We start from the raw sequence: 12,933 nt of genomic DNA, 5'->3' as shown, positions 1-12,933 counted from the left end.
GGAGGAATAAATCCTACTGTGTTTTTAATGGATAAAGTTGTGACATTAAGAAATAGAGTACCTGAGAGTAGACTTGCATTAGCTGCTAGTACCATTTGGTCTGCAATTGATTTGGTCTTGGAATAATGGTCAATATGCTAGACAGAGAGAGAACAATTATGATTTTTTAAATTTAATTACATCAGCACAATCTGTAAATGACAAAATGAACAAGTACCTTTGTCTGATTTGTTCCTTGCTATCAATAAATATTTTCTCAAAATTAAGAAGTTGTAAGATAATTGTTTAGAGTAAAATGTCAAAAATTATTTTTTATGGGAAGTTAGCATTTTTGTCTATATAAATTTGGATTTCCAGTTACTGATTGTAGCCCATTTGTAGACTTTTTTTAGACTTTTAACAATATACAAATATTTCTTAATGGTGATTAGAATATAATTGATTACATTTTGTTTTTTTAATTTATTTCTAGGGTAAAAGAAAAGACACAGAAGCAAAATATTGAAGAGTGAATGATTAGGTATGAATTTTGGTGACTGCTTTTCCTGCAGTGCAAATTTAGTTTAATACAGATATGTTTTTTCCAGTTATCTAGAAACATGTTATTAAAAATATTTTTGTCTGAAATTTTATGGTAGCTAGATATTTCAGTATATATAGTAAAGTATTCCAGTACTGTATTTTAGTATATATAATAAAATACTGTCATTAAAAGAGGAAGATGGGAAAACTGGAAAAAAATCACATGAATTGATAATGAGCACATTCTTCTTAGAGGCAACAATTTCACATCAAATGAGTAGATGTTCAATATCAGTATTGTGTTTAAATAGAAATTGTCTTTGACAAGAGTCAAGGCACACAAGAGGTGTTTAAGTAATGATGAACATACATGCTCATTTGGGTCCCAGTCTACAAGTGGTTCTTTATATGCAGGTAGAACTGAATTGCATAAACTCTCACTGGACTTTGCATAAGCATAAAAGCCTACACAGAATTTATTTTTTAGATCAGGGCCTTGATAGTCGGCAAATTAATATAAACAAACAATTACAGTACTTAAAATAAAGATGCACTATGGTTTGAAGTAGTGCCTATAAAACTATAAAAAAAAGTTTACTTTTGTTTCCATTTTTTTCCAGCAGCAATAGAGTAAATCAATAAAAAGAGAAGAGTAATGCAGACAAAAATACCTTTTCTAGTGGGAAATATGGCACAGTTTCCTCATCACCTTCTTCAATGTGATTCCCTCCAAACACCACATTTATTGTACTAGTATATACCAATCTCGGGACATTTCTTTGTTTGCAAACTGCAGCGATATGCAAAGTAAATTAATTTAATTACAACTGGAAGAATGTAGAAATAAGCAGTTTCTATAAGCTGTGAGCTTTTTCTCAAGCAAATAGCACACATTAAAAAGAGTCCTTTCATTTTAGGATTCTTTTTGACTTGCTGATCACGTTTTTCATGTCAAATACACCTTGCATTCCAAATAATCCCAAAACATTTTATAATCTTGCACTGTATTCTTACCAGGTACCTATGCCTGTTACTGAATGTTAGTTTTGTGGAGGGCTGGAATTAGTCTGTAAAGCCAGTGCTAAGAGAGAAACAGCAGAACTGCTCTAAGGACTGCCCATGTATATTAGGGCTCTGTGAAGCTTCAGCCCCTGATTCAATTCAGTGGAGATTTGGCCTGATGCAGTAGCCAATCTCTGAATCCAGATAGAATCAGAGGACCCTTTAATTTCTCCAAATTGAATCGGAACCCACTGAATTGATTCAGAAAGATTTGGGCATTGAGACAGCTTTAAACATTTTTTTCTACATACTTCTAGGTAGCAGGGGCTCATGAATGTTGTGATGCTGGGGCACATGGAGTGTCCCACAGAAGCATGGGGGCCTCCTGGGTTGCCAAGCCAGTGGGTACGGGGGAACCCCCTGCATGCTCCCCAGTGGGCCCAAAAGTGGACTGAAAGTGCTTCTGGTCCACTTCCAGGTCTGCTGCTGAGCACGCTGGGGGAGCCTCCCATGCTTCTGTGGGTCTCTTTGCGGTCAAATGCCAAGCTGGGGTTGGGGGGTCACCGGCGCACTCCCCCACAGTGGACCAGAAGTACTTCCAGTCCACTTCCGGGTTTCCTGCTGAGCATGTTGAGGGCCCCCCACATATTGCTGTGGGATGCTCCATGCACCCCAGCATCACAGTGATCACAAGCCACACCTGTTACCTCAAGATATGTAGAAAAAACTTTTAAAGCTGTGTCTCTGTGTCCGAATCACTGATTCACCAAATCAGCATTGACTCTTCAGATTTGGATTCAGCTGAATTGAATCAGGGACAGTGATCCAATTCAACAAATCGAATCACTGTCCCTGATTCAGGCCGAATCCGAATTGAATAGGGCCCGCTTCACACACCCCAATGTATATTCACAAGTGAGTAGGGTTATAGTAGGTAGAAAGGCAGGGTAGAGCTGCACCTTTATAGACTGACTAAATCAGAAATGTATGGCATTAAACTTTCATAAGCAGAGGGCTTACTTCATCAAATACTATGACAGGATTTTAGGAAGCAGAGCTGCTAAATAGAAAGCAGTGATTAAACTACAAAGGATAGGGAAGGGGGGAGGAAGAAAGGGAAGGCAATGCTAAGAAGGTAGAGCGACTGTCAAAACAATAGCCATGAACATATTTAATTTCTTAAATGGAGGCAGATTCTGACATAGGTTAAACATGTTTATGAGACGCTCTAGCCAGGCAGCAACCAAGGTATAGGGTCTGTTACTCCTTGTTTCTGGCCTTCCTGTGACTCTGAGAAGACACGACCTTCCTAAAGGGATGCTAAGAGATGTTCAGAGGCAGGTCTCACAGATCAAGGTACATGATAGATGTGTCTTTGCTCAGCGTGTGGCCTCAAAGACCTTCCATCACTCAGTTTGTGGAAACTTCTCAACACGAAGGAGAAAGAAGCCAAACTCATCAGCGACATATATTTCTGAGAGAACCTTGTCTTCCTTCACTCCATTTGCTTTTAACAGGAATGATCTTCAGGGAGTAGAGCTAGCTGTATACAGGGCCTAAAGGAGGCAGAACAAGAGTACAAGCCAATTCGGTTTTGCAGGGTAAATGTCATTATATTTGAAAGGGAAAAAAGAAGAGTGAGACCTCAGGCATAATGTATACAATGTCGTTTGAAAAGCCATAGCTGTGAATGAGTGACTCAGAATATAATTTATTGTTTCCTGAGGTTGCTGCTGAAATATTACAATTTATGAAATACAAAAGTGTATTTGATTGTGTGAGGGTTTGGGAGGCACAAAGGAAAAGAAAAGGGATATTTTTTTCCTTTTCCCTGCTGCTGTCTTAAAAGGATAAAGAGATAATAATAATAATCCTTGTGTTCATAGAGCACTTTCTATATGTTATAATTGTTATATACTTCAAGGATTTTTATGTGCTATAGGAAGGTATTATTACACTAATTTAATTTATAAGGAAAAGAACTGAGTTTAATATGATGGTTCTGTTGTGGACCAATGCTGGTGACGTTGTGAAGGCTGTTCAGGGATGTCATAGGGTGCTACTGGTGCAGGGATAGGGGCTCTATTAGAATATCCACCTTTATATGTAGGAGGGGGTGAAGGAGACAGCAGGACAGAGACACCTTAAGCTCAAGTGCCTTTGTTTCCTCCTACTTGCCCCTGCAGAGCTCTCCAGCATCCAACCCAGTTGCCCAGGCTACATGCTGTGAGAACATTCCACATGTGGAAGAGTGAGGCATAATATCTAGGGGTCCTGATTCCTAACCCTATGCAAAAAAAAAAAAGAAAGAAAGAAAAAAGTGGGGAGGGTCATTTTCTATATAAAAATATATAGCAAAACTAGTTTAAAGAATGCCTTGCATTTGAAAGCTTGTCTAACTTCATCCCAGACAAGCAGTTGGTCTAATAAAATATATCTCCCCCTAAAATCTTTTCCTCTTACCAAATAGAATGTTACCTTGTTGTACCAATACACAAATACAGGTTCAGATACATACCATCAATGATGAATTTTGTTCCACCAATATTTATGGATTCAATCTGTTTTCTTTGTAGCTATAAAAATATAAATATTTCACAGTATCTGAATCACGTCATACTTTACATTCACTAGATGACTGTTGTAAATGTCAAAAACTGAATAGCAACATCTGTTTGCTTTCCCCTCCTGCTCCCCACACATCCCTTGTTCTGTTTGCTCTCTGAGATTTCACAAAGTAAGGCTGTTTTTTTGCAAAATACACTCTTATTTTTATTATCATTATAAAAGCTGATGAACATGAAGAAAAATGAGTGGTGGTGTTTTTGATAACAGATCCTTGGTAACTTTATATATTTTTAACGTACATGTCTTAGTAGTGTCCAGAAGAATTCAGTGATTTTTTTTTGCAGATCAGTCACAAAAATAATTTGACAATCTAGCTGTGATAATTACCATTATTTTAACTGATGTGCTTTATTTCATTAAGGAGTTATTTCTTTTAAATATTTTAACATTTAATTTTTAACAGCTATCTACCACAAAAAAGTGATGTTAATTTTGACCACAGTTTACCAACTAATTGTGGAGAATTTAAATGAAACAGTTGTTGTAGTAATTTAATACAGGCTTCAGTTCGATGAAAAAGATCATAGCGGGAGTATTTGTGTATATATAAACTGGGGCATGTGTAGTTTCAGGGGAAGTTTCAGGGATTGTGGAGTAAGACTCAAATATAGTTATAATATGTGCTGTACTGAGGTGTTATAGCAGTATATAGTAGTATAGCAGGTAAGGTGTCTTACTGCAGCTCCAGAGGCATGACTTCAAGGCCTGCTCTGAATGCATGGCAAAGGCTATCCCCAGTCCACTCAGCTGTAAATGAGGAGCTGGTCATTTAGGCTGGAAAGTCACAGATGACCAGATGTGATGTTACCAATGTTGCTCCCTTGTGTGCTTTTGGCTATAGAAACTGGCATACCATTACCATGCTAGCCCAATAGGTCTGAATAGACCTCTGACTTTGATCTACTCTGTGGGACCAGGATTTAGATGAATAGGATTCTCACGTGTGTTCTGTAGGCTTAAATTCATCACACTTTCACTAAAGGGAGAAACTGAGGAAGAAAGAGGTGAAGTGACTTGTCCAAAGTCATGCACTGAATAAACAGGTGGCAGAATTAGGAACTTAACCATACTCTCCTGTCTCTCAATCCTGTTTTCTAATCACTATACAGCTCTATATCCACCCTTCCTAGTTAAAGATCCTTTGGAGGCTGTGATCGGAGACTCTGATAATGAAATCAGTTTCCCATCACCAGTAATATGCTATTACATGCAGAGATTCAGTATAATAAAATTTTTGGCACAGAAATTCACTGAGATGATTTGAGAATGTAATTGCATAGTATTAGTATAAGTAAGGTTTCAGTATATCTGAGTTTACTGCTCACTAATCTTCCTTTTCTGGGAATTTGTTGAGAAGACTGTGGCAAGACAACTCTATAGCCAACTGGAATCCTTAGATTTCTTTGACCTTTTTCAATCATTTGCATACTTATGTATGGCATTGGTCTTGCAGTTTGATGACCTACAAGTGTTGGAACAAGGTCAGATGTGCTGATACATTTAGATTTGAGAACAACCTTTAATATTGTTTAGCAGCAAGTGTTGTTAACTCACCTTCAGACCTTAGTTGGAAGGATGGTATTCTCGAGTGGGTTCATTCCTACCTCTCTGGAAGGTTGCAAAGGGAAGTATTAGACAATTGCGGTCCCAATGGACCATTTATGTAGGGATCTGCAAGGTTCAGCTTTGCTACAGTTTCTTTTCAATGTCTGGGAGAATGCAAAACAAGTTTAAGATACACTGTCACCCATATGTAGATGACACCCTGCTTTCTGGCTTTTTTCCTCAGAACTGGACTTGGATTTCCTAGTGTGTGGCTGATGTTGGGACATGGGTGAGATAAGCAAGTGAAATTCAGTCTCAAAAGCACGAAAAGGGGTGGGTTATGAGCAGAAAACTGACATACCTGATGAGACGGACTTAAGAAAATAGCCTGGTTACTGGGAGGCCTGTGCACTGGGATGAGTTTACCTCTAATGTTTAATGACCCCTTTTGATTTTCATGATCTGAAACATTACCTTCATTTTAAAGTGTGTGTGTGTTTCTTATTTTAAACCAAAAGTATAAAGAAAAAAAACAAGAACAGAAATTCTTTTCATTATGGCTCTCAGAATATCTAAAAAGAAAGAAATCTAACACATCATGTTCTGACAACTAGACTCAGGTCATTGCTTAATCTTATGAAAATTCATGTAGAAGAACATAAGAAAGTTATACTCACTTGCTCTAGTCCTGACATTCCATAGGATGCTATGTGAAACACACAGTCAGCCCCCTCACAAGCTGCAAATAGGGCATCATAATTTCTCACATCTGCCTGTAAAACACATGAAAAGATATTTTATAGTTGCTTTCAAAACTGTAGTTTAGAATTTGCTGTTTGGTGCTAATTGCACAGAGTATTTATGAACTTAGTTGTGCATAACCTTGTGGAGGCCAAGGGATGAAAATCACGCCCCTTGTAAAGAGCTTTCTTTCAAGGGACTTAAAAAACACTGAATTCTTTAAGCCTCAGGATACTGCTGTAAAATAGGAAAGTAGTATCATAATCATTTGACCAGGGAACAGGCAGGTGAAGTGACTTGTTCAAAGTTTCAAGAAGAAATGTTTAAAGTTAGGAGTGGACTGCAGGAATCCTTGGTTCTAACCACCAGATTTCACTTAATTACTTCCCCCTGTTTAGCTCAGATACTTTTTATACAGTCCGATTGATGAGAAAGCTATAAAAATGATGGGAGAACCTTACTTTTATAAGATCCTGTACATTATATATGATTGGGTAGATTATATGAAAATTGTGTTCCTGAGATAGATTCACTTAATTTCAAACAGAGCAATTTAATTTTATAGTTGTGAAAACACATTTTTGATCATACCTGAATAAACGCTGCTCCATTAGGAACTTCCGAAGGAGGTTTTTGTATATCATACAGGATAACTGAGGCTCCTGATTTGGCAAGAGCACAACCCAGACTGTATCCAAAGTAGCCTCCGCCTCCTGTCACTACTGCCTTCATGCTTCTTTTACTTAGAGCTCCAGCATGTCCATTCAGATTATAAGTAGATGTTTGGCGCCAAGGGGGTACTACCCCATTAGATATATATTTCGTGTCATGCCTACAAAATGAGAGACGATTTTCTATCACCAGACACACAACACAATTTCTTTCCCATGCTGAAAATTGCTCCATAGTGCTCTGGGGTGCAGATAATTCCATTAAGTTTCATATTAAAAAGCTCCATTCAGGGCTGCAAAGTTTTCCTTTAACCTGTTCAAAAGATAAATCATAATATTAGCTTCAGATTTCCAAACAAGACTAAAAAGGCTCACTTCTTAGGGTTTTTGATTTTTGAATTTGTTTTCGTTCTATGTTTCTCTTAAACATAAAAAATGTTCATGTTTGGTCAACAGTACATGCTGTCATTGTATTTGAGAAATTTAAGTTTTTGGTGTACATTTTCTTTATTAAAGATAGCAACCTCAATACACCTAAATATCTTTGCATATATTGGACTGGTCATTTCTAGATAGCAACCTGCAGCATGAGAGGGGAAAATACGTTTTTATAAAGAACATAAGAAATGTCCACATTTCATGGGTGCACTGATGTGTTCTGCATGCTAGCTTAAAATAGAATAACACTTGGTAGCAAAATTTATTATGACATAAATTAATTGTTTGGTTTCCTGATGGCTTCAGTTTAGTTCTTGGTCTTATATGTCTGCTTTTGAAGCTCAAATAGCCTGTCACCCAAGGATTTGGGAATCCTGGACTGCCAGGGTCATATTTAAAGGAACAAAAATGTTTAATTTTTACAGAATGTAAAGAAGACGACAGAACTTTGCCTAAATCAATTAGTAATACCTACCTAATCTCTCTGACACACACTCAGAACAATTTGAAAAAAAGAGTTTGGTTTTGCCCCACATTACAAACAATAAAAAAAGAAAAATCAGCAGCTGAATAAACACTGAAAATGTGTTCATGCTTTAAACACTGGTGGTGGCTGGGACTGAGATATTATGAGGAAGCTTGCACTGCTGCTTCCTATTAAAAGACCATATTTTAGATCAGTGGTTTTCAGCTTCTTTGATTCCACAAAGCGCTGTGAGATATCACAGTAGCTTGGAGAACTGGAACAGGTACAACTGCAACCTAAACTGGTCTAGCCAGATTGGAAGGGGTATAGTGTAACCGCATTAGTGCAGTGGTTAAGGTAGGCTAACTGATTTGGGTACAGCACTGTGGGAACGTGGTTGCACTGTTTCTGTGCATAGGATGGCCTGCACAGAAGTGGCTCAGCTACCTGCCTGGCACTACATATGGTGACACTGGTGCCATGCAGAGGTATTCCACACAGCTTTGCTTGTACTACTGCTGGACCCAGAAGCAATGCAAACATGTACACCATTAATTAGCCTACCTACAAATTCTGCACTAACTTTGCTTCTGGTTCAAGACAGAGCATGCGTGATGCAGCATGGCAGCTCACTATGATGCTGCCTGGCACTGTGGCAGTGTTTTGGGGGAAGGGCATGCCAACCTCACTAACCACTCCCTTTTATTTGCCCTTGTGGCCCACCACTAGAAGGTTCTGATGTCCACTGGTAGGTTGTGGGCTGTTGTAGATAATGCAAGACAAATCTGTCAATCTGTTGCTTCTCAGGGCAACTAAAAATATTACTGCAGAGAGAGGGAGTGAAAAATATATCAATATATTGATTAAGAAAGTAAAATAATAAATCATTCTGATGAAATAAGATTGTATTTTCTGTTCTATAAGTAAATGGTATTGAGTAGCTGATGTCTGTACATGTTTAAAACATCAAACCACTATATGGATTCTAAGCAGTTATGATTATTATGGTGATTATTATTGAGGCGATCCATTTAATTTCACTCTATATTTATAGAACATTAATGTTTTATATTATTTAGAAGCTGGTGAGGAATCCCACTTGCAGATTAGTCATAAAAAGGATGCTACAATTAAAATCGTATGATCTCCTTTAAAATGTTAGAAACTTCTGTTGTCCTTGCCATCTGAGGATTTTAATGTATTGCACAAGGGTTAGTTAAAAAATCCTCATAACTTTACAGATAGGGATGTTACTGCTTTCTATATCAGAAGAAGCAGAGGCAGACAGGTGAAGTCATGTTATGAGGTCACAGTGAATGGAAGAGGAGGGAGTAAATTTCAGAACTTCTCATCAGCAATCCTAGGTCCTAATTATTAGAAAACACTCACTTTCCATATATCATGTGTCATTTTTCTTAGAATCTGAGTTCTGAAATGTTCACGGGTGAGGCATATTGCCACAGAAGCAAAGTTTAGACTGATCTAAGGGTATATTTCTAGCAATAGGAGAGTTAAGCTGAGCAACATTACTAAGGTGAAAAGCAAAAAAGAGTTTTAAATAAAGCCTATTCGTTGTAGAACAGATTTACCAGGGAAGTTATGACAGCTTCATTGTTAAATCATTTAAATAAGGACTGGGTTGCGGTAGTTAAGAATGTATTACACAGAATGATCCTGCATTGCCAGGGGTGATGAACTGGAGAAGAGAGCCCTACATTTCCAATTGTAATTTCTATAATTTACTTTCTAAGTAGTCAAAAATAGTAGAGAAGCAAAGTTAACCAGAAACATTACATCGGCACATTAAAGCATTTGGACTGGATGCCTCTGAGGTCTAATTTCATCTGCCTTGTAGAATGTTACAGTTTAAAAGGCAAGTGTCGCTGGCAGTTGATGCAGTTACCTGGAATTCTGGGCCGGCTGCCCGGAGGGCTGAACACTTAAATGGATACACCGCCAAATAAAATAGTTAGTTATGACTTTTGCTTTAGTTGTGTCTCATTCGTTATCCACCAGGGTTTTATGAATAACTGGCTTTGGTCAATCTCTCTTGCTATTCAGTGTAACAGTAAACAACTGATTACAATTCAGGGAGAACAAGAGCTGCACACAGTTGTATACCCCTAGGACCTCTCACTAGGATATTTGCAGTACTTTTATATTTAAGAAATGGATGCAGAAAACTTTGACATTTTGTGTTTGCAGATTTCGCATCTGGAAAATGCTAAAATGAAAATGGTACTGAGATATTAGAAGAAGATAGAAAAAAAAAGACCAGACAAGACAAAACAATCCTTAGTCCCGTCCATCACCAGGGAAGGGCCACTAAACAACCTCTGGTTACCGGTCGTCATGCTCTTCAGCATCGTCTACTGACTCAAGTCACTTTTGTGCCTCCCGGGGGATGGCCTGGCACACCGGCCCTGACACTTTGCTGGGCCAGTTACACACGTCCAGGACGTGCGGTCTCTGACCTCAAGGCTGCAGCTTGGTTCCCCTGGTTTGAAAAACGCAGGTTGCCTGGGTGCGAAGAGCTGCCCCAAACACCCCTTTCTTTTCCCAGCCCCACAGACTTAAATGTATCCTGCAGGATCTTTCTCTCGCTCCAGGGAAGTGACCATCAGCTCCCGAGGGCATCCACCTGCCCCGGGCAAGGATAACTGATGCCCACTCTCAGGCGTGGGACCTAGTGCCTTCCGGCCCCTCTTCCCCTCCCTCCCTCCCTCCCTCCCGAGCATTTTGGCTGCCTATTTTGCAAGGACAAATAAAGCCCGGGTATTTTTGCAAACAGGAGGCGATACAGGAACAAAACAACCCCAAAAAAGTTAGAAAGTATCTGAGCGTGCCCAGGCACCATCAAGCCTTGGGGAGCGGCCGAGCAGCAGGGGCGATTACCCTGGGCAGGCTCCGAGGTGCGGGGGTCCCGGCTGCTCCTGGCCCCCTGCGGGGATGCTCCGCTCTCTTCTCTGGATGTTGACTGGCACAAAGCGTCCCCAGCAACGCATCGTCCCCAGACCAGCTCAGATCTTCGGGGTCTCCGCACGGCCCATGGCCCGGGAGCGGGCAGCGTCCGCCCGGGGCTGGCGAGCAAGGGACCGCGCGCACCGTGTGGCCGCTCCGCTTACCTACTTACCTACCGCCGCCGTATTGACGTCAGTGGCGGAGCACTCCATTTCTGCTCTCGGCTTCCGAAGAGAGAGGCGCTCGCCCCAGCTCCCGGCACAGGGAAGCGAGGCGCCAGCAGAAGGACTGCATTTGAGGCACCTGGGACTAGGAATATAGGATTGGTGTTTTTGTTTTGTTTTTTAATACCGTCATCATTTTCACGAGAGACTTATACCGTAGTGTCTGCAACAGAACTACACAGAGCTGTGCCCCACTCTGGAGAAGCGATCTTTGGAAAGCCCCCCCAAGTGATTGCCATGCGGTTATCACTAGGAACGGCCCCAAAACCGTGCGAAATATTTCTGAAACACAGCAAGCACAACCCGTAATTTCAGGAGCAACAGAAAATAAGCAGAGAAATAGGCACTTCAAAGATATTCAGTGCCAGTGAGTTTGTTATGCATCCATTTAAAATCATACATATGTAAACGAAAGTCTAATCGGTATCTGAATTTCCAGTGCTTTGTAAAGACAACGAGCAATCTGTGCAGAACTCTTTTCCGTAAAACAAAAAGCAAGGTCTTTTGAGATTGATTTTCAGTTCATCGCATGTTGTGTAAATGTATTCTCATCTTTAGTATCATCACCCTGGCAGCACTGCACCTATTTTTTTATGGTAAAGTTTTAATAATTTTCAAAATGTAGCTATGATGTACTTAGGGTGCCAGTACTCCTGCTGATAGTAAATCGTGGGCAAAGGTTTCAACTCAGTAAAGAGTATCAGAGTACAACAATTAGGCAATTGCTCATCTAAATCGGAAGCTAAAACCAACCCTCTCTTTTTAAATAGTGTATATTGATTAAAAAGAAATGGAAATTAACTGAGGCTATTGTTAAGTATGTTGCTAAACTTCTGTATGTAGAAAGGTGTTTTGCTTGCAAAATGCTAAAAATGAAGATCAGGCATTTCACCTGGCAGTTCTCATAGTTTCCAACCTTTTGTAATAACTGGATTAATAACTATAACAGGAACACATTAACATAAAACAATAACCATTGCATAAACCACCTCTGTTCGCAAAGAGGGATTAACATGTCTGAAGTTATATTGCATAATTTTCTGCTCCTATATTTCTTAAGAGACAGAACAAGTTTGCCTGTGTTATCTGAGGTAGCATTGTTTTTTAAGTGGCTATTGCACACCTTGTTATGGGACTATTTTTATTAATAACGAATGATATATAATATTGTTCTGTTGTTGTTTCAGCAAAGCAGTTAGTTGTCCTAAGGAGGCAATGTGAATTAGAAAGCATGCTGAAGGACCTTCTGTTAATTTTTGTTGCTCCTAAAGCCCTGAGAGGAAAGAGAAAAAGGTATTTGCTTGATGGATGAAACCAAGTGACGAGGCTCTCCTAGTGACCCATGTTGTTAACAGGTGTTAGAACTGCTGCTGAATCATCATGACAGGTTCAGGTCCAGTGGTAGAAATTACTTTCTGGTGAGTGACATCCTAGAGGCAGTTAAGTTTGTGTGGGAAAAGTAATTGGAAATTCATATTTTGTTGTTTTTTGAATTTCCAATAAAGCCAAATCCTAGAAAGGGGATACCAGTTACTCAGGGTTGTGTACTCTGTTTACGACCATGTAGGGACTTCATGCTGGGCGGTTCCTTGAAGTTAATTTAGCTCTTAGTACTGGGTACAGTTTTGTGGAGTCTTTGTAGGTAGCAAATAGGTTTAGTTCCTTTACAAGGAAAAGCTGAAGGAATAGTTGTCCTTTAGGGAACAATAAGTGAAACCAAACTTTCTCTTTCCAG

At 39.4% G+C, this 12,933-nt stretch overlaps 1 protein-coding gene across 1 annotated transcript in view; it reads right to left on the bottom strand.

The window, feature by feature from the left end:
• Positions 1-11,120, bottom strand: part of LOC109294469 (putative short-chain dehydrogenase/reductase family 42E member 2) — a 29,586-nt gene extending 18,466 nt beyond the window's left edge. Inside the window, exons 1-6 of the mRNA XM_019512850.1 lie at positions 10,909-11,120; positions 7,030-7,422; positions 6,375-6,470; positions 4,043-4,100; positions 1,194-1,312; positions 62-137 (exon numbers count right to left, since the gene is read on the bottom strand). Of these exons, the coding sequence (XP_019368395.1) occupies positions 62-137; positions 1,194-1,312; positions 4,043-4,100; positions 6,375-6,470; positions 7,030-7,371 (691 nt within the window). The 5' untranslated portion in view covers positions 7,372-7,422; positions 10,909-11,120. The remainder of the gene's footprint in view (positions 1-61; positions 138-1,193; positions 1,313-4,042; positions 4,101-6,374; positions 6,471-7,029; positions 7,423-10,908) is intronic.
• Between the last annotated feature and the right edge of the window lie 1,813 nt (positions 11,121-12,933).

This window comes from Gavialis gangeticus, unplaced genomic scaffold (genome assembly GCF_001723915.1).
Source record: "Gavialis gangeticus isolate Ggan-Ray unplaced genomic scaffold, GavGan_comp1, whole genome shotgun sequence".
Classification (NCBI taxonomy): domain Eukaryota; kingdom Metazoa; phylum Chordata; order Crocodylia; family Gavialidae; genus Gavialis; species Gavialis gangeticus.
Note: the sequence above shows the minus strand (reverse complement) of the source record. Positions and strands in the feature narration are given on the sequence as shown.